Genomic DNA, 21,823 nt, shown 5'->3' on the forward strand with positions numbered 1-21,823 from the left:
GAAAATAGGATGTTTGAAAACAACAGTTAACTTAAAAATCTAAAGAGACCATTAATCTGCTATTTCTATTTGTATTCTTAAACTCTCAGTCAGGGTCCAGAACAGAAAGTATGCTCAGCTAGGATTTTAAAGTGATTTTAGTGAAAGGACTCTTCAAAGAAATATGGGAATGGTTATGGAAATCCGGAAAAGACGTTGACATACCCAGGTACCAGTGTCCTACCATGATAGGCCATAAGGGGAGGAAACGGTTTTACTGGAACCCACTGAGAGCAGGGACTGTACTAGGGCCATGGAAACATAGCTGAGAATTTGAAACTGACCATTCTCATGGAACTTACAGTCACATGGGAGATCCAAAAAAATCTGAAGAAGACAAACAGGCAATTAGAGTATAGTGTGTTTAGTAGGGAGCAGTTGTGTTGAAGCCAGACAGTGAAGTAATCAGAATTACATTCCAGAAAGATGACTCTGGCTGTGGTGTAGAGAGTAGATTGGAAAGGAACAGAATGACAGAAACAGAATGTGGTTGTAGCAAGTTAGGGGTGAAATGGTGGTGGCCTGAGTTAAGGCAGTTGATAGAATGTGGTTGAAAAGAGTCATTTACCATTTTCTGAGTGCCCAGCCCACATTTGGGATTTATCATCTCAGAAGCTCCTAGTCAGTTCTATTGCCAGGTTAGGTGATCTTTGTTCTTTCAGATGTTCTTCAGGATTAATTTAACAGCTCCTCTCCATGCTTTCTTCTGGACGTTCTCTAGCTTCTCACCAGCCTTCCATCCTTTTCTTCCTGAGGAGTCCAGAGCTAGTTGCAGTGCTCCGTGAGGGTGAGATCCAATCTTTGCTGAGGAGGTGTGGTAGAAACTATATGGGAAGAAAGAGCCCTCGTGTGCATGCCAAATTCTCATGCCAGATAAAGCCCAGAGCCTGGACGTAGACTTACGTTTCCTTTATACTTGGAAAAATATCACTTCTAATTTTGGTGGAGTAATAAAAGGGGAGACAATGCCAGATGTATGAGCCATAGACCTAGAACCTGTGGTATTATGCTCATGACTATGAATGTGTAGTAGTTGTGTTAGTTGCTTCATAAACTCTATACTTTTTAAATTTGTATTTTATTTGACGTATTATATGTAGAAATCAATATTTTGTTAATCATCTGGTAAGTTTTATTTTTGTTTTTAATGATCACAAGAGTCAATGGAATAAGCCCATCTCTGGTTTGTGAAACTGAAGAATGTTTCAGGATTCTCATTCTGTAAGCGCTTTGCTCACCAATGTCATCTCAAAGTGCCATGCACACATGAAAAACATGTTATGAATTGGTTGGGCATTTCTAAGATTGATAGTATAGGTCCTAGGGTATCCAGTTATCCTGTGTTCATATTGTTCTATATTGTCCCTTTTTAATTTCTTTACATACATCACAGCATTATGACATATTTTGCATTCTTAAAGGCAGGGATATATTTTGTTGTTTTTGGAATTATTTTTATGTCTCTCATATTGCTTTGTATAATTTATTATCTCAGAAAACCCATTAAGTAGAAACCATTCATGGATTTTGATTGTTGTTTCTTGGTAATACATCTTTTCATTTGTTCTTGATAAAAAATATATAATACTAATGTTAGTAGGTTAGAGTTATTAACCTAATAAATAAGTTATACATAATTATACATTATATAATGAAATAACATATATATATAGTTATTAACCTAATGAATATGTTTTCTACACATGTAAGTCAGATAAAGATAGTTATGTAGAATTTGGAACATTAAGTGGAAAAATAACTTGAAAGTTACATTGATTTTGGTGTATTAGGATGTGACATTTATACATGCTCTGACAGCAAACTTTTGGTTTTCTTTGGCATCTTCAATGTTAAAATTCAGATCTAGAGACTTAATTTCTTTTCCTTTTTTTTAGTGCTATACGTTTCCTTTTGTTTTTAATAATATTTCTGACTACCAAAATAATACATATGTAATGTAAAAATTTTTAGAAGTATAAAGGATGAAATAAAAATCACCCACAGTCCCAGAACCTAGAGATAACCACTATTAACGTTTTGGTAGATTTTTTTTTTTTTTAACTCTTATCCATAGTTCTGTATACATCTTTTTGTAATCCTGAGATCATATAGTAGCATTATCTTGTAATCTCCTTTTTCCATTTAATAATGTCATCAACATTGTCCCACATTGTTAGCTTTTTAAAAACACGATTTTCCCCCAGTTTTAGTGAGATATAATTGACATAACATTATATTACTTTTATGTGTACAGCATAGTGATCTGATACATGTATATACAACATGATTACCACATTAAATTTCATTTTATGGTTTGAGGTCTTACATTCAAGTCTTTAATCCATTTTGAGTAGATTATTTGTGTGTGGTATAAGATGGTGGTCCAGTTTCATTCTTTTCCATGTGGCTGTCTAGTTTTCCCAGCACCATTTACTAAAGACATTACCTTTTCCCCACTGTATGTTCTTGGCTCCTTAATTAAATGACCATATATGTGTGGGTTTATTTCTGGGCTCTCTATTCTGTGTCATTGACCCATGTGTCTCTTTTTATGGTACTACCATACTATTTTGATTATTATAGCTTTGTAATATAGTTTGAAATCAGGAAGTGTGATACCTCCAGCTTTGTTCTTTCTAAAGATTGCTTTGGATATTTGGGTCCTTTTATGGTTCTATACAAATTTAAGGGTTGTTCTGTTTCTGTGAAAAATGCTGTTGGGATTTTGATATGGATTACATTGAATCAGTAGATTGCTTTTGGTAGTATGGATATTTTAACAGTATTCATTCTTCCAATCCATGAGCATTGTGTCTTCTTCAATGTCTTTCATTAATGTCTTATACTTTTCAGTGTACAGATCTTTTACCTTGTTTAAATTTGTTTTAGGTATTGTATTCTTTTTTGATGCAATTATAAATGGGATTGTTTTCTTAATTTCTCTGATAGTTCATTATTGGTGTATAGAAACACAACTGATTTCTGTATACTGATTTTGTTTCCTGCAACTTTATTGAATTAGTTTATTAGTTTTGACATTTTTTTGGTGGTTTTTAGGGTTTTCTAAATATGATATGTTGTCTGCAAAAAGAGACAGTTTTACTTCTTTCTTTCCGATTTTGATGCCTTTTATTTCTTTTTCTTGCCTAATTGCTCTGGCTAGGATTTCCAGTGCTATGTTGAATAAAAGTGGCGAGAGTGGGCATCCTTGTCTTGTTCCTGATCTTAGAGGAAAAGCTTTCAGCTTTTCACCACTGAGTATGATGTTAGCTGTGGGCTTGTCATATATGGCCTTTATTATGTTGAGGTACGTTTCCTCTATACCCAGTTTATTGAGAGTTTTTATCCTTTTAAAAAATTTTTTTTAATTGAAGAGGATATTTGGAAATGTTTGTACTGTGTTGTTGGGCAATAAGGATATTTATAATATCCTTAATGCTTTGCAACAGGCAAGTCAAATATGGTAAATTATTTTACAAAAACAGTATCTTCAATTCACATTTTAAAAAGCACAAGTGAATTTATGAATAGAGCACTTTGCAAGTGAACTCTTTGTAAATTAAATATTTTAATGCTTACATGAATTTAAGTGAAATCTATTCTATGAGAATTATAGTGCTTAAATTATTTAGAAGAATATATTAAGAGGAACCAGAACTGATAATTTGTCATTTAACAGATAATCCAGTACTCTATGACAATGGCAGCTTATGGGAGAAGTAATCTTTAAAATAATTTCTCAAACGATTTACAAAATTCAGTTTTAAAAAGAAGCATATTATCTGATAGTCCCTTAATTCACCACATACCTGGGAAACTTCAGCTCTTTATTTACTTGCTCTCCAAATTTATTTTAACTTTTAAAAAACTTTCTAATTTTTATTACACATTGTAAGAATAGTATGAAGACTTCCTGAATCTCTTCATCCAGCGTTACCAATTGTTAACATTTTTCCACATCCGCTTTCTCGCTCCCTCTTTCTCTCTCTGTATATACACAGGTCATATTTTTTCTTGAAATCATTTGAGATTTAGTTGCAAACATCATACTTCTTCACCCCTAAAATTCTTGAGTGTTGAACAATGTTTTTATCACTCAGATTATCCTCAAATATGAAGCTTTTTGGGTAGCTTTATTTTTTCACTTTTAACAGCTTTCTTGAGGTATAATTTATACGCCACACAGTTTGCTTTAGGCTGCATTCTTCTTCCTTCCTTCCTTCCTTCCTTCCCTGCTGGCAGAGGCTGGTACAATGCTGCACCCGGCTGAGCGAGTGTCCTTTGGAGCTGAGAAGCTGCCGAAGCTGCCTTCTGAAATCAGCTGACAGATACACCTACACAGGATGCTTTTTCTCCCAGAGTTTGGGTCGAGACTGACCCACTCAGCATTTGCTAGCAGATAGTCTAAGCAAAAGGCCACATTTTTGTCTAGTTTTGTCAATGTAACTGTAAAAAATTATTCCAACTTGAAATACCCATCGCCATTTTATGATAGTGTTAGCAAGATCCTAGATCTAAAAGTTAAAATTTCTCTGAATTTTTGGTCTGGAAGGAAGAAAGGCACCTTTAGAATGAAAAATAAGGAATCCAGGGCCTTCAGGTCTCATATTTCATTCTGCAGTAGCATGAATGATGTTTGGATGGCTGACTTCCATTTTTGCTTTGACTTGGGGCTGTTTGCTTTTTTTTTTCTTTTTCCTTTTTATTGCTTGGGGATGGGTGTATTTTTACTTATTTACTAATTGTATCTAAATTATTAGCCAAGTTTTGTAGTATGTAACGCCTACTTACATATTTCTCTTTTTTACCCCCAGGGATGAACTGTAAAAGCACCATCAGCTTGACCCGTATATAATATTACAGTGGATTGCTCATCTCAGTCCTCAAAGCTTTTTGAAAACCAACAGCATCACAGCTTGTTTTGGACTTTGTTACACTATTATTTTCAGCATGAAAATGTGTGGTTTTGTAGGGTTTCTAGTTCTTCAAAGAGGCACAGAAGCTGAATTGGTGAAAGAACGATGCAAAGTATAAATTTGTGTATTATTCCTTTAACACGCCCACATTTTACTTTAAAATATTAAAAGACGGGGTTCCACAAAATGGAAGACTTAGTTTGTGAATTGATTTCGAGGAGTGGTTTTTCCTAGACACTTAATTCTGTTTCAATATTAATTTATCAGATTGCTCTTGTGCATCAGATAACGCCATTCACAAGTTAAGATTCTTGGTTTTTGGATGTCTGTTAGATGCCACTAAGAAAATAGAGATGAGCTTCCTTTTTAAAGCTTTTGATGTGGTGTCCTAGAGTAGCATGTTGTAGGTACAATCAGCTGCTTTGTTACCTTAAAACTAAGCATTTGTAAATATTAAAACTTAAGAAGATGGCAGGTGATGTCCTTCACAACACTTAGCTGTTCAGATTGGACATAACTGATATAGTTATTCCTTTCCCTCTTTAAAATTATAGGAGACTTGTAGCTCAGTATTGTTTTTTCTGTTTCTAATTTGCTGCTGATAATGTATATGAATTTACCGTGCTGTGTAAGCTGGGTCCTAGTCACTGAACAGTTTATGCAGTGCTGCTTTGCCAAATAAAGTTAAAAGTAAAAGAGGCATTGGTGGTGTTTGAATACAAAAGAAAGAACCACATGTCCACCAGATACGGAATGCTGACTGAGATCACAGAGGTAGAATTGTGTCTCTGATGCTCTGTTTTATGAAATCTGAGTAGCATAAATGGATAGCATTAATCCAGCCGTGCATTTGGAGAATATGACGACGTTTCCGGCCCACGAGGACTACACTACATTTGTAGAATATGACTACGCAAGGGCTACATCATTTTTCTCTGCCTGACACGGGGCTTGCCCTCTTGTACAGGAACAGTAAATGCTGAATGAGTGAGTGAACGCGTTGACTTCGCGTCGGGGAAGAACAGAGTCAGGGATACATGTACCAAAACACACTTCTCATCTATACATAGGCTTATTAATATAATGACTGGAAAATGAGTTTCTATGAGGGCAGTAGCACTTTGGGATCTTGTTTAAATACTGTGGTCTTAAGCCTTTTATAAAAGGATCTTAGTTTTTCTAGGAGTTCTAGAACTTGAGAAAAATGTGAACTAGATCTAGCAGAACTCGTACTCCCAGCAGAGCAACCCCCTCCGGTGTGCACATGTGTAGGATTCTGCCAAGTCGATCCTTGGAGTGTGAGGCTCCTCTTCCCCACCTCTTAAAGTCTTAAGTTTTATTTGTTTAAAAATGGGGTTTTTTTTTTTGTTTTTTTTTTTACGCACACATCTTTTCGCTGGTGTCTTCTTGGGCAAGATCTCAGACCTGAGAAACTAGCATCCGTTGGCACCTAAAACTTGTGTTTCAGGTCCTTGCCGGCTTCAGTCTGCTGCTGTTGGTACTGCTTCTGGACCTAGGCCATGGACCCTTTGGGGGCAGGACTCAGTGTCATTTGAGGTAGCTTCAAAGGTTTTCTTTAGGTCTTAAAACTGAATTGATTCTTAAACTTATCCACTAGTCTGTATCCTTCATAGCCATGGCCGGCATTTTATTATATGTAAATCCCTTATGTTAGGTCTTGGGGCTAGAAAAAAGGGCTTAACTCTCAAGGAGTTTACAATCTGGCCGAGGGGACAGTTTATAAATACAGTAGGACCAAGTGCCACCTCACTGGTATAGACAAATGCCATGTCACGCATTACTTTTGGATTTTCCACTTTTGTGAATTAAAATTTTTAAATGTTGAATAAACAGGAGTTGATTTTAAGGGAGCATCGGTGAAGTGGCAGAGATAGAGCAACAGTGGATTTTAACTAGGTCTAAGAGCTTTCCTTTTCAAAGCTAAATTTACATATGTGCTGGTCAGAGATAAGAAATGTCTCTTTAATCTTTAGGATTCACAATCTCTAAAATATTTTAGCATTCCATTTTTTCTTAATAGAAGTGATTCCTTCATACAGTATAAGGAAGACAATGAAAATATTTTTAAAAGTTCCAGTCTTGTGAGATCCTATTGAAACAAGGTGTTTTTACAGATTTGACTTTGTTAAAGGACAGATCTAGCTCCTAGTTAAGAATTAAAATTAAGGGCGCCTGGGTGGCTCAGTCGGTTGAGCGACTGCCTTCGGCTCAGGTCATGATCCTGGAGTCCCGGGATCGAGTTCCGCGTCGGGCTCCCTGCTCGGCGGGGAGTCTGCGTCTCCCCCTGGCCCTCTTCCCTCTCGTGCTCTCTATCTCTCATTCTCTCTCTCTCTCAAATAAATAAATCTTTAAAAAAATTAAGAATTCCAGTTTCTATTTTTTTTTAATTGTCAGATAATATATATTTTTAAGATTTTATTTTATTTCAGAGAGAGTGAGAGAGAGCATGAGAGGGGGGGAGTGGGAGAGGGAGAAGCAGACTCCCCACTGAGCAGGGAGCCCGATGTGGGGCTTGATCCCAGGACCCTAGGATCATGACCTGAGCCAAAGGCAGGCAGATGCTTAACGACTGAGCCACCCAGGCGTCCCAAGAATTCAGTTTCTAATGAGGGTTTTAACTCTTTCCCAATCAGTAACATTAGGGGAAAAAATGACATTTTAGGAAAATAATACATTGTGCAAATATTTAAAATCCCATTGCCCTAATTTTTAAAAACCGCCATTGCTAAAAAAAAAAGTCAATTACACTTTTTAAGTTGACTATAATGTATCTATCCTAAAGCATCTTAAAAAATCAATGTATTTTATTTTTATTTTTTTATTTTATTTTTTTTTAAAGATTTTATTTATTTATTTGAGAGAGAGAGAGAAACAGTATGAGAGGGGAGAAGGTCAGAGGGAGAAGCAGGCTCCCCGCTGAGCCGGGAGCCTGATGTGGGACTCGATCCCAGGACTCCAGGATCATGACCTGAGCCGAAGGCAGTTGCTTAACCAACTGAGCCACCCAGGCGCCCAAAAATCAATGTATTTTAAAATAAGATAAATAATGTAATGCTCATGAATTTTTTGAAACCATTCTTAGCATCAGATTGTCAGCCAAGAAATAGAGCTTCTCGCTCATTAGAGAAGGAGGTGTTTCTAGTTTTCAGCTAAATGTTAACAAATTTTCCAGTAGTTTGGTATGGCACGAAAAGAGCTCATATGACAATGGTAATTGAATACTAATGTTGTAAATGAAATATCAAACCGGTAATTTTTTAAATGTTCTAAATGGGGTTCAAAAGGTCAATAACTTCGGTAAGTGCTAAAAGTCTTTGAGGGTATAAATCATCACTTCCTACAAATTTTACTGAGTTATTTAAAGCACTAGCAAACCAAAGTGTTCTGATCAGATTTCAGTTTCATGTCCCTTGATTTCTCCTACCATTTTTCAGGAAGATGACCGTGTTTTGTCCCCATTGTACTCAAAAGGGTGGCTCAAATAGATGGCTGGTAAGAAAATCCTGCGTGAAGAAAACTGGCTGGCCCACGTGGCCCGCAGAAATTTGCATCTGTGTCCTGTAATATCATAAAAATGAAACAAGTCCAACAGTTTCCTTATCTTTAATCCTTCTACTAGTGCTGTAATAGTAGGTGTTACTTCCCCTCCTCAGACTTCACCTTTGTATCTAACTGTGATGTCTGAGCCAGGACTCTATGAAGCGTTCCCTTGCTTGGTGGAAGAGAAAATATCTTTTAGTTCCCATAGATGCTACCCACAGCCGGGGAATCCCTCACTTCCTCTGTCTTTTCCTTTCCCCTCCCTTCCTTTCCTGACATGATGTCCAGAGGGCTGCTGGAGCTGAAGAACTCATTTTTACTCAGTGGGAGTGTCCTAATAGGATGGGCATCACAAGAAGAATACTTTTTGTCCCAAGGGCAGGTGATCACAACACTGAAGACATTTTAAATATGAAAGGGCAGCAACCCAGGGGCCTGGGGCAGCTGAGGACATTTATATTTGAATTTCCACTCCCCAAACACATCACTGTGCCCCACTCCATAGGATCACATCACAAGGAGTCTTTTTTTTTTTTTTTTTACCAGCCCTATTTATTTAGGTTTTTGGTGATAATCCTGTCAAGATTTAGCTTAGAAATTCCATTGTAGATGAAAGAGCCTGTAGATGAAAGATGAAAGTAGCATTTCCATGTTAACATGACTGTGTCAGTTGTAAATAATTTATAAAAGATATTTTCTGGGGAAAAATACCTGCCTTCTTTAGGATCTTGGCTCCTTTATGCGATTAGCTTGTAGGGAACAGAGTTGGATCAAGCAGGCTGGAAGTTACAAGTGGGGGTGTCAAGGAGTGTCAGACCATCGCCCCTCAACAGCAAACAACATTGAAGGCATGATCTCAGATTGCACAGTTCATTGTTCTGATTTCTTCGTTCTTCTACACACATATCTCTAGATTACACAGATATTTCTAAATCTTTTTTCATCTGTGAAACTGCTTTGTTATTAAATACGAGAACACAGCTTTTTGATTTATTTGGAATTTTGGGTCTTCAGTCATATGAAATGAATGAAAATAAAAAACTTTTTTTTTAAGTCCATATACTCAATACAATTTCCCCTAGCTTTTCGGTACAAGTTAAAATAATTTTAAAATGTGTTTTGAGGGGTACCTAGCTGGCTCAGTCAGAAAAGCATGCAACTCTTGGCTTTGGGGTTGTGAGTTTGAGCCCCACGTTGGGTGTTGAGATTACTTAAGTAAATAAAACCTAAAAAAATTTAAAAGTGTGTTTTGAGAAGTTTCCTAAGTTTTAAAATGACTGTATAAAAATATCCTTAAGCTGAATGATACTGTATATTGATCTCTTTCCAATTTACAGTATGGTAACTCACAAGACTCAGAACTGAGGTGATGGGGGAATTAAAATGAGTAGGAATGAAGACACACTGAGAGAGACCTATGTGAAGCAAAGGGAGAAAGCTTGGTTCTAACCAGCTCATCTCTGGACACATTCAGCTTTTTTTTTTAATATTTTATTTATTTATTTGATAGAGACACAGCAAGAGAGGGAACACAAGCAGGGGGAGTGGGAGAGGGAGAGGCAGGCTTCCTGCAGAGCAGGGACGGGACTCGATCCAGGACCCCGGGATCATGACCTGAGCCAAAGGCAGACGCTTAACGCTTAACGACAACCACCCAGGGGCCCCTGGACACATTCAGCTTCCAACCTTATTTTCATCCTTGGTGATTTTATATTTAACCAAAAAACAAAAACAAAACAAAACAAAAAACCTGCTATCCAAGTATCCATGAAATAGGTACTTTATTTTGGATTCTAGAATTGAGCAAGACCAGAGAGCTGAGAAAAATGGGGCCAGTCCCCAAGAAAAAGTCAGCAACACAATTGCTTAAAAAGTCAGGGCGATGAGAACACTTGTGAACAGCAAACTGCAAGCTAGGCTTTTCCCTCTTTCTATATGATGTGGGCAGTGTTTTTCATTAGAAATTGTCATTCAGTTTCAATGCCAACAGCTGCAGAAAACCTGGAGTCCAGAAAAGAAAAGAAGTAATTGTAGTCACTCCGATAAGAACAAAGTGGTGCAATCCCCAAACATGAAATCGGGGACAATATAACTTAACAGAGACCCCAAATGCCAATCTCAGGCTGGGATGCTTCTGTTACATGGCATCATTGCTGTGATGTAGACAGAAGGCGGGCGACGGAGCCCGGCGCCCGGACTCCCGGGCACACCACACCGCGGTACGTTTCCGTCTGTGACGTCCAGGGAAGTCATAGCGAAGTCTGCCTTGAACCCCAAAACTGAAGAATAGAAATATACATCTCTGCATTTGGGTTGCAGGAAAATCTAGAACAACATGCAACAGCCGTCAGAGGCTGAGGAGGGTTGGTAAGTGCGAAGGTGAATGGTGTGGCCAAGTCACAGAGGATGAAAAGGCAGCAGAGAAAGGTGAAGACATTCTGTCGTCTTCCCGTGGAAGAGAACAAATTTGATCCTCGAGCAACTGGAGACATTCAAATGCGTGGGGAGGGATGGAGACTAGCTGTTGTCTACTTGTATTGAGAATTAGAGCAAAGAAGCTGTATGTTTTCTTTAAGATTTTATTTATTTGAGAGAGAGTGAGAGCATGAGATGGGGGAGGGCCAGAGGGAGAAGCAGAAGAACCCCCGCCGAGCAGGGAGCCCGACACGGGACTCGATTCTTGGGGCCCCGGGATCATGACCTAAGCAGAAGGAGACACTTCACCGACTGAGCCACCCGGGTGCCCAGCTGTACATTTTCTGAAAGGTGGCGTTACGTGGGCCTTTACGCTCTCAGGAAAAGACACGTGAGACATAAGAACATGTTTGAGCAGTAAGTTGTGGACAATCTTCCCTTTAAAATTATTTTTAAATTATCTTAGATGCAGAACTCCTCCAATCAGATACTCACAGGTAAGGTAACTTTAAATTTAAAGTCCCACTCAGTCCACCTGACAATATAACTATTTTGTAGGCCTTGATTCTCCTTCTTTAATTCTTAATTTTCCCCTTTGCAAGATAAGGTTGATATGATTAAATCCAGGTGATATAGTAACAGCTCAGTAAATAACAGCAACTCATGATGATGATTTGACTAAAAGGTTATTTTAAAAAGGCATAAGAATAAAATAAAATTTATTAAAGGGATATTGTACACATGGATATGGACATATTTTCTCAAGTATTTCAACAGAATAGCAATGCTAAACTGTGTTTAATTTCCTCATGTATAAAAAGATGTGCCGAAAGATGCATGCCTCATCAGTTTTAATTTTATTGGGTATGGCCATATGTGACACCCTTCTCTAGAAAAGCAAACTGCAAAGCGTCACACAGAGGGTACAGATATCCTAAGTCACTCAAGCTGTCATTTCTCCAGTCTCCTCTTGAGGAGAACTTCAAGCCTTTGCTCAATTCTAAACATTCAACAAAATGCTTGGACCTCTTGGGAAATAAAAGTACCAATTTCTTTGTTTTTCTAGAACTAACTTTCTGTTTATTAATGTAGTCTGTTATATTTCTGACCCAGATTAAGCCCTTTGCTAAAGGGACAACTTACCTCAGTCTGAAAATAAAGGATTCTACAGTGTTTTCAAGTATTTTAGAATATTTGCCAGTTCTGATAAAAAGCCATTATTATAGAAAGAGTAACATCATTGTGAGTGTAGACAGGCACCACATGGTAGATTCCTCTCAGGAGAATGATTTCTCGGGTGTGTGTAATCCCGGCATGAAATGAGGATGGGAATAATTTGCCTTTAAAATCCTATGGATTGATTAAAAGGGAAAAGATGCTAAACTAGATGCCAGTTTTCTGTAAAGATGAATTTGTGCAAGACTGCTTTATGCTCTGGGAATACGTGAGCCTGGCATTGGCCGACTGCACATTTTAACATTTTATAGCACTAAACAAATGATGGGAGAAAACTGGCCTATTCCATTGGATGAAAGAACCTGCTGATTCTTAAACATGGGACCTTTTTACAAAAGCTGCACCCAGAAATCTACTTAGTGTTCTGCTTTTCAATTTGAATGCATTTTTCTCTTCCATCAACACAGATTCCTGCTGAAAACCAGTGACTATATAAATAAAGCTGCTGTGTTCTGGACCATCTAGCAGTGTCGAGTAGATTCGAGAAAGTACTAATGGTCGTCCTGGCACGTTGCCCTCAGCTAAATTTGTGTTCCAACGTTTGACTTCCACCTCTGCCGTCACCATGATTCCCAACCCCGCTCCAGGACCACGTCACAGCTAGTTGTAATCCAAAGTCAGCGTGTTTTCTCCCAAAGGCAAGCCTGAGGGGGCAGCCACCCAAGGGACCTGAGGTCAGAGGCACTGGGATAAACTCACACTCACCTGCCCTGACACCTCCTCGACGTGCTCATGAGGGTTATACTTTAGACATTCCTGCCAGAGGGAGCATCTCATTGAAGGTCTAAACTCAAGTACTTGAGATCCATTCTCAGAAATAGGTTTCGAAGGGGAGAAGAGAAAGGAGAGCACTGGACAAGAAGGCCTCCGAACAAAGGAGCGGAAAGTGGCCCAGGGCTGCCAGGGGCCAATGGTTGGCTTCTTAAAGGTAAAGGGTTAACGTTGCCATTCGAAGGCCACCCCTCGAGAACCTGAATTTTCTGCCTTGGCTCACTGCAAATTGCTATTTTTCAGGGACAGCTTACCTAAGTCAGAATTAGATTTGTGTTTTTACTCATATAGACGCCTCTCTAAATTTCAAAACATTTCACATACTCCCCAAAGAAACTCTTGCTACAATAAATAAAAACAAAGGTTTGGGGTTTACAGAATATTCTGGGGTTTCAGTATTTTTCTTAGCCCAGTTCAAACCAAAGAGGTTATAAATATCCAGAACCATCAGTGGATAAATTATAAGGAAAACATCGTCGCCCCCAGCTATTTAAGTGACACTTATCACAGATACATCCCATTTATGAGGTAGTCGGATTCCTCAGACGTAATGGGACGAGCTTTCTTCAGTTTCTGTTTCACCAGGCGTAGGCGGCACGCCACCATGAGGAGCAGCAGCGCCGTGATGGCCAAGCCCAGGGCCAGGGGTAGAACCGCACCTGTGAAGCGGTTAGAAATGAACAGGGCAGGTCAGTGAGCAGCCACGATAGAGCCACAGTTTACTGTACGGTGAGCACTTTGCAGGCACTGTTCTAGTTCATCTGAACAACTCCATTACGTACGTACTTGTACTATCGCCATTTTACAGATTAAGGTGCGGAGATGGAGTCATGGGTCTGAGAGCACCTGGTTTGTAAATGGCAGGTGTAGTTCTCAAACCCAGGCTTCTTTCAAACCAGATTCTGTACCGGGTTCCTACAACAGGTGGGTAGCATCAGTGGGCACCAAGGTTGTAGCTGGATCCCCCTCAGCCCCCCCGTAACAGACTCTGAATGGACAGCGGTGAAGACATGGTGGCCACAGGAGCGTTTTCATCGTAGTCACAGATGATATTTGTGGATCCATCCATGATCATTCTCTCAGAATAAGTATGGACTGATTCCTGACTTCTTGTAGGGTTTTAAGAAATTTATTTTCTTTTCTAAATCCAGAGAACCTACCCTCAGCCAGTAAGATCCACTGTTGAGAGCCAACTGCAAACTGTGCTGGTGTAATTCTGGCGAAGGGTACTTGAAGAAAAACATCTCTCTCATTCTCCTTCAAAGGGTCTCTCCTGGGGGTTGCGTCTTAGACACCCAGACGAGAAGCGAGAAGCAGCCTTTCAAGGCCAGCAGAAGTCTGGAAGGGACAGGGTGTGTCCCGGGTGAGTCTTCCTTATCAAGCTCAGCAGGCTCTATTCTTAGTCTGATCTACTCTGGAGTCAGACCAGGCTTGGAGACGATATGGCGGAGCTACTTTTAGCCGCAGGGGTCTTGCCAACTCGTGGAATTAGAGGGATAAAAATGCCCATCGCATAAGCTGATTCTATAACCTTTCATCTCGTTCCTTTCTTCACTCATGCAGTGTTCAGTCAGAGCTATGTGCCTGACACTGAGCTCAGTGCTGGTGACCAAAGATGATAAGTCCATGCTACAGAGTCCCGGCACTGTTCTAAGTGCCTTTTTTTTTTTTTTTAAAGAATGATATATTTTTTAAAGATTTATTTATTTATTTTAGACAGACAGAGAGAGAGAGAGAGAGAGAGAGAGTCTTAAGCAGACTCCAACACAGGGCTTGATCCCACGACCCTGAAATCATGACCTGAGCTGAAACCAAGAGTTGGACGCCTAACCGACTGAGCCACCCAGGCACCCGTACTCTTCTAAGCGCTTTATGGTATAAATCATTTAATTCTCAGAACCACCATTTGAGTTGGTACTATTATTATATCTATTTTGCAAATGAAGGAACTAAGATATCAAGAATGAAGTGACTTGTCTGAGCTTGTAAGATCAGTGGTGCAGCGAGGACAGGGTCCCAGGCAGGGCAGCTCCAGACCCACCACTGTACAGAACTTCTTCAAAAGGGAAATGAGATCATGATTTTATTGACTTCAGGTCTGGGTAGACAAATATTTAAGTGAAAAAACACCATTAAGTACTATAATTACTGTGACAGAATTAGATCAGAAGTGCCGATGTAAAAGGAGTGGTTTGTGTATCCGGTTCATAGGATTTTTTGCTCCAGTGGTTTAAATGTATGATGGAGCTCCTTTGGGGTGGGTAGGGGAGATAAATGTATTTTCTGACATTTTTGGATTGAAATGCCTATACATGATTCAGGTAGAATTTTCTTTAGGTTTCTGAAATTTTTTTTTAAAGATTTATTTCTTTGAGAGAGAGAGGGCGAGAGAGAGCACGCACCCATGGCGGGGTGGGCAGAGGGAGAAAGAGAGAGAGAATCTTAAGCAGACTCGCTGCCGAGTACGGAGCCGATCTCATGACCCTGAGATCATGACCTGAGCCGACATCAAGAGTCAGATGCTTAACTGACTGAGCCACCCACGTGCCCCATAGGTTTCGGGATTATTTGGGCCTAAATATGTGAGAGTTGTTAGCGTCGAGGTTCTGGTTGCAGCCACAAAGGGGATGAAATTGCCAGAGAGAAACGGAGGAGGACAGAAAGAGATGCATCAGAGAAGTGGCAGCGCAGCCAACGGACAGGGGAGCCTCGGAAGCACAGGGAAGAGACTTTCAAGGAAGCACTTGGCTGAACCAAATGCTAAGAAGAGGTCAAGTGAGGTGAAGCCCGGAGAGGCCAATGGACTTAGCAATCAGAAATTCTTTTCAGGGAGACTGAAGATTGAGGGATGCTATTTTGTTTTTATGTGTTGGGAGAGATCTGAAAGTGTCTGCAGCTGTTGGGGGAACCAGCCAGTAGAGAAAGAGATTAAAAACACAGGAGAGTTGGGGCGCCTGGGTGGCTCAGTTGGTTAAGCATCTCCCTTCAGCTCAGGTCATGGTCCCGGGGTCCTGGGATCGAGCCCCACATCGGGCTCCCTGCTCCGCGGGAAGCCTGCTTCTCCCTCCCCCACCCCCCCTGCTTGTGTGCCCTCTCTCGCTGTGTCTCTCTCTGTCAAATAAATAAATAAAATCTTAAAAAAACAAAACAAAACACAGGAGAGTTAATTAATGATGGAGAAACGTACCTGAGAAGATTAGAGCTTGTATCAAGGTCAGGGGGAGACTGACCTTGGAAAGAGGGGACACTTCTTCCTTTAGTACTGAAGGAAGGAAGCGGGGGGGTGCAAACGGACGGGTTTTCACGTCTGGGGATGAGTAGCTGAGGACGCCCACTCTGCTTGTTCAGGGCAGGGAAGGGACTAGAGGTGGCCCTTCTAAATGTGTGTGATTTTGCGTAAGGATGAGCACCGGTGCTTAGGCCTCAGGGAACGGGGCTGTGCTTGAAGATCCCCATCCCAGGTCTGGGGTGCAGATGCAGCTATGGGTAACAACAGAGCAGACATACCATCTCGGGGAACTTTCTGTTTCCCAAGTCAGAGATGAGCTGGCTAAACTGTCAAATTGATTTCTGTTTAATGCTTTGAATACAAGGAAAATGAAATCTCCCATACAGAACTTGCTACGATACTGCAAATTATTCTAGACTTTTCAATACTCATTTGGCATGGTTTCTTCATTGTCTTTAGTTTGGGTATTTGGAGATTTAACATTTTCTAAACCCTTGTAAAACACATCATGATATAATTTTCTCAGGAACCAGCTAAGGAGATGAATTGGGTATTCTGCTCGTATGAGTGGGAGTGACGTTCATAATACATGACAACTGGAATGGGCAATGGGCAGTTAGAACGGAGACTCTTCTGCATACAACCAGGCATGGGAGCCGGGCAGGCCTGGTTTCCCTTTACGTGTCCATGGGTGACAGGGCCCTTTTTATTCAAATATCTGGGGCTGGGGTAAGTCCAGCAGGCCTGCAGACTGAGCAGCATCTAGGTACTTGAGGTCTGGATTATTCTGGCCATCTGTTGGTTAATGGTTATACTTTAATGTTGTCCAGATTTTACAAAGAACACTCTAGGGTAAAAAGAAAGCCTTCTCCACGTTCAGATCTATAATTTAAGAATCAGCTTTTGTCCTCCTGAATCTTCTTTTACTAATTAGTTCATGGGATTTAGGACTAAAACCTACTTTTCTACAGAACTATGTCGAATGTGTTTTCTTTCTCCTTAAAAACCACCAAAATCATGGAATTATGGTATTCTTTTTGTACTCACTAAATATTCCCTCAACCTCCAACACTCTTTCCTCATTCCTATTGTCTTGGGTCTTTATTGCGCAAGCATGCTGGAGAGATTAGGTACTCTAAGATCTTTACTCTTGTAGTATAACTAACTCAAACATAATAGCCACCATTTATCTGGCTCATTGTATGAGCCATGCAGTGTGCTAAATGGCTTCACTGTCCCATTCACCCTCCCTAACAACTCTGAGGCAGTGAGAGTTGTTATCTCCATCTTACTAATGAGGAGACTGGGATCCAGAGAGAGAAAATCGCCCACCCCAGGTCATAGAGTTTAGTGGTGGAGCAAGGCTCTGAACCTTGGCATCAGATTCTAGAGCTCGAGTTCTTTTTTTTTTTTTTTCTAATATTTTATTTATTTATTTGTCAGAGAGAGAGAGAGCACAAGCAGGGGGAGCGGCAGGCAGAGGCAGAGGGAGAAGCAGGCTTCCCGCCGAGCATTGAGCCTGATGAGGGGCTCCATCCCAGGACCCTGGGATCGTGACCTGAACTGAAGGCAGACGCTCATGGACTGGGCCACCCAGGTGCCCCTGGAGCCCGTGTTCTTAAACCCTGTGCATGAGTATTACTCTTCCCACAGAATGTTACACCTGGGAGGGGATATAATGATAATCTAGTCCAATCAACTTCTAAAAGAGGAAGCCGAAGTCCGAAGATGGAGGTTACTAGTTTAAGAGCCCAGCGAGGCAGCATGATGGAGGAAGGGAGAACCGTACCTTCTTCTGACCCACAGGTCCTGTCATGACTCCAGCAGCTGCATCTGATACCTGCAGCTGGAGGATCTGGGATTCTGCAGATGTCTATACTCTGCAATGAATTTCCAAGTTACACACTTACCTGTTTCTGGGGCTGGGTGTCCCCCTCCTCCTCGATCGCTCTTGGACTCAAAAATATAATTTTCCTCTTTTCTGTTCTTCCCTGAGGAGCCACGATCTACAGGAAACAAATAGAACGTATACTGAAGGTACAGCAGAAACTTCAGGAAACAGACATGAAAAGACAGCCTTATTTGTTTTTTTAGGATGGATCTCAAGGACTTACAGAATTTATTTCTCTAGTAAACCTAGGTCTGTGATGGATACTAACACACTGGACAGCTCACGTGACCGGTTTAGTAATGCGGAGGTTGGGGCTAGAACAAAACCGTGGGCAGAGAAAGGGAAGAGGCAGAAGGCACCGGAAGTCTAACCGGCGCCCTGACCCTGGAGGGTGAAGGAGAGGCCTTGGCTCGAAAACTCAAGGGTAATCTCTGGACTTCATACCACAGAAAGCAGAAGCAGTCCACAGAGGTTTTTCTTTAAAAAAATGAACAGTAAGCGGGAGCCTGGGTGGCTCGGTTGCTTAAGCATCTGCCTTCGGCTCAGGTCATGATCCCAGGGTCCTGGGATCGAGCCCCACATCGGGCTCCCTGCTCAGTGGGGAGCCTGCTTCTCCCTCTCCCACTCCCCCTACTTGTGCTCTCTCTCTCCCTTTTTTATTTATTTGAGAGAGAGAATAAGAGAGAGCATGAAAGAGGGGAGGTTCAGAGGGAGAAGCAGGCTCCCCGCTGAGCAGGGAGCCAGACGCGGGGCTCGATCCCAGGACCCTGAGATCATGACCTGAGCCAAAGGCAGACGCTTAACCAACTGAGCCACCCAGGCGCCCCTAAATAAATAAAATCTCAAAAAAAAAAAATGAGCAGTGAGCATACAGAAGGCGCTCAGACACACTATTTGACTTTCTTACCTCAACCCTACTTGGCAGGTATTCATTGCTTCATGGGTTCTGGTTTGGTCAGAGAGGCTTGGCATCTGCCCAGGTTCTTTCGAGTAGTAAGTGGGTCACAGGGCTGGGGTTTATTTATTTATTTTTATTTACTTTTTGAGAGAGAGTGTGTGCAAGCGAGTGGGGGCAGGCGGAGGCGGGGAAGTGCTGGGAGGCGCGGAGGGAGAGGAAGAGAGAGTCATAACCAACTGAGCCACCCAGGCACCTCAGGGCTGGGATTTAAACCCAGGTGTGCCTAACTGCTTGTTGGCGGAAACCAGCCCTTGTGATGTAATAATGTGCTGCTAATTGCCCACTCTATTCCATTATATTATTGAGAGCAAATAGTGAGAAAGATCAAATCTTAGGACTTTTATCCCAGGTCTGATAAGCCACGATTATACCATTGTATCATCTCCTATCTAGGAATTGACGACATTTGCGTGCTTTATTACACTGACAATATAATGAATAACGAGCTAGTGGAGTTGCCCTCCTGCTGTGATCTCAGGGGAGATTGCGGGATAATATAATTCCCAGTGACAATATATTAGAAATGATGAACTGGCATGAGGAATTTTACTGAGAAACAAAACCAAATTTTAAAGCTTCTTTACTCATAGGTCATCAACAGGTACGTTCGTAACTCCTGCAACTGAAATCGGGCTACTTAAATGTAGTATTTATAAAATTCTTTGTAGTTTGTACTCAGGGATATGCCTGGATTTACTAAGGATCACAAAAATCAAGAGGAAAATGGAAAATTGTGAAATTATTGCGGGTACCTACTAGAGCCAGAAAGCCATGACTTAAGCCGATCATAGCAGCCCCGGGCTAACGCTGCTGAAGAGAAGGGACTGCAAATACGTTTAATTTCTTTACGGCATCCTTGACGCTCCTTTTCACTCAGCCCCACCAGTCATCCGTCTCGGGACAGTGCAGACCCTGTCCAGGATACCCTGTGAAATAGCCCCGACTGCGGCCCCTCTTCTCTGTCCTCAAGGCCACAGCCTTAGGTGTCTGTCACCTTTAACTCAAGCACTGCAAGAACCTCTGCCCCGGGCGGGGCGTGTCTGCCAAGGTTCTCACCCACACTCCCCAGTGTCCGTGCCAGGAGGCTGGCCCACATTTGCGCCCTCCATTCTGCTGTGCTTCTCCATGTTACTCTAAAAGGACCCATCCAGGCCACCTGCATGTAGCCAGTAATGTGAGCTGTCCTCCATAGACTCCTGGCCCAAAGAGAATGAGACACATGAGTAAGGCATAAGCACTTTCTTGTAGGCCAGAGAATCAGATTTACTTTTCAAGTTGATTGCTACTATTGGCCACTTGACTGTGGTGGTGTAAGGCCCGCTCCCACCCAGAGCCGTGAGGGGAGGGAAAGGAAGAGGGGCAGCCGGTGAGAGACTATACTCACGGACTAAGGGGTGGCTGCCTGGCGCTGTGGGGGCCTGGGTCCCAGTAGGATGGGGACAGGGACTACTGAATCTAAGCCATTGGGGCTGGGGGAGCGCTGAGGCCATTGAGAACCTGGGCTGTCCTCCACGTGGCAAGCTGATTTCGACCCCTTGGGATTTTGTGGACCAATTAAAAATTCAAAATGATTTTGGGGCCAATTTGGGGTTGTCAATTTTTTATTTTGCCAAGACATTGAAAGAAATGGCCATTTATGAAGGCCATTGCCTTTACTTCATTATAAAGTGAGGAAATGCGTAAACCCACAAAACATGAAGAATTTAATCCATAAAAAGGACAGCTCTTTAAATGGAGTAAGTTCAGCCTTATAAAAAAGACTGCTTTGTCCTTATTTTTCTCATTTTTGCCATGAATGCATGAAAGCTTTATCATGGGTGGGTACTGATACTTCCTCGACTGGACTAAATTCGGTTACCCTCCTTCTTGACTCCGCCTGTCCGGATGCCTCAGCAGGGCTTTCAAGGTCCTCTGTATTGCCCTCAATTCTCGATAAACACCCTTCACTTTGGGTAGCTGGGATCCCCTGCTTCAATAATTGTCATTCCCAAACCCATTTGCTCATGCAATTAATGAGAACCCTGTTTTCCATGTATTCAAACTCTTTCTGCCCACTGTTCAGAGCACAGTGCAACATTCACGCCTGTCCCAGGTAGGGCCGCCTGTCCACGAGGCTCAATGGGTAAAGAGCCGGCAAAAATGTTTCAACTTGATTTCTCTTAAAATTACAAGAACACAATGGATATGATAATAGTGAATCTAGCCTATGTTATATTACTCTCTATTGCAACACAGTCATAAAGCATAATATTTGTTTTTTTTAAGGGCCCATGAAAGTTACAATGCAGATCTACAAGTGGCCAACCCGACTTCTCTAGCACCCACAGATCTCTTCCTTCGGAGCTTCTAATGCCCTAATAGAAAGAACTGTATAAGCAGGTCTTAAGGGAATTGTAGCTGTTTCCTATCTCTGTAGCTAAGAGAAAAGGTCCTTGAACTCACGGTGAGGCTTGTGGCTGAAGCCATCGTCCCACTGGGGCTGGTATTTAGACACTAAGTTAAATTCTGGCCTTATTACTTATTAGCTGTGTGACCTAGTCTCAGTGTCTTCAACCATAAAATGTGGCTAATGATTTCTGCACGCCACCAGGTTGCTATGAAGACCCAAGACGTGCACAGTGACAGGCACTCAGTAAGTCCTCTCTCCAATAATAAATCTGGAAGTGGGAAGATCACATGGCTGAGAACTCATGTCCTACTTTTTAGAAATAATGAGCCAGGAATAAAAACATCAGAATTTACCAACCTCCAATTCTTTCCAGAGGATTAGCTAGTTTGTCTTTTACCCAATGGAAAAATATAAAATA

At 41.3% G+C, this 21,823-nt stretch overlaps 2 protein-coding genes across 4 annotated transcripts in view; one reads left to right on the plus strand and one right to left on the minus strand.

The window, feature by feature from the left end:
- The window catches only part of PCMT1 (protein-L-isoaspartate (D-aspartate) O-methyltransferase), a 43,476-nt gene extending 37,825 nt beyond the window's left edge, over positions 1-5,651 (plus strand). For both annotated transcript variants that reach the window (XM_073894074.1, XM_073894075.1), the window contains exons 8-9: positions 3,203-3,346; positions 4,854-5,651. In XM_073894074.1, coding sequence (XP_073750175.1) covers positions 3,203-3,346; positions 4,854-4,866 — 157 coding nt within the window. In that variant the 3' untranslated portion in view covers positions 4,867-5,651. The remainder of the gene's footprint in view (positions 1-3,202; positions 3,347-4,853) is intronic.
- Positions 5,652-10,280: 4,629 nt separating this feature from the next.
- LRP11 (LDL receptor related protein 11) overlaps positions 10,281-21,823 on the minus strand; it is a 45,703-nt gene continuing 34,160 nt past the window's right edge. Inside the window, exons 6-8 of one of the 2 annotated variants that reach the window (XM_025866317.2) lie at positions 18,078-18,173; positions 13,456-13,597; positions 10,281-10,516 (exon numbers count right to left, since the gene is read on the minus strand). In XM_025866317.2, the coding sequence (XP_025722102.2) occupies positions 10,474-10,516; positions 13,456-13,597; positions 18,078-18,173 (281 nt within the window). In that variant the 3' untranslated portion in view covers positions 10,281-10,473. Of the gene's footprint in view, positions 10,518-13,455; positions 13,598-18,077; positions 18,174-21,823 lie in introns of both variants that reach the window. The other variant, XM_073894079.1, reaches the window with a different exon arrangement.

The sequence above is a fragment of the Callorhinus ursinus genome, unplaced genomic scaffold (genome assembly GCF_003265705.2).
Source record: "Callorhinus ursinus isolate GAN/ISIS: 27379988/994484 unplaced genomic scaffold, GSC_fseal_2.0 scaffold6, whole genome shotgun sequence".
NCBI classification, from domain to species: Eukaryota; Metazoa; Chordata; class Mammalia; order Carnivora; family Otariidae; genus Callorhinus; species Callorhinus ursinus.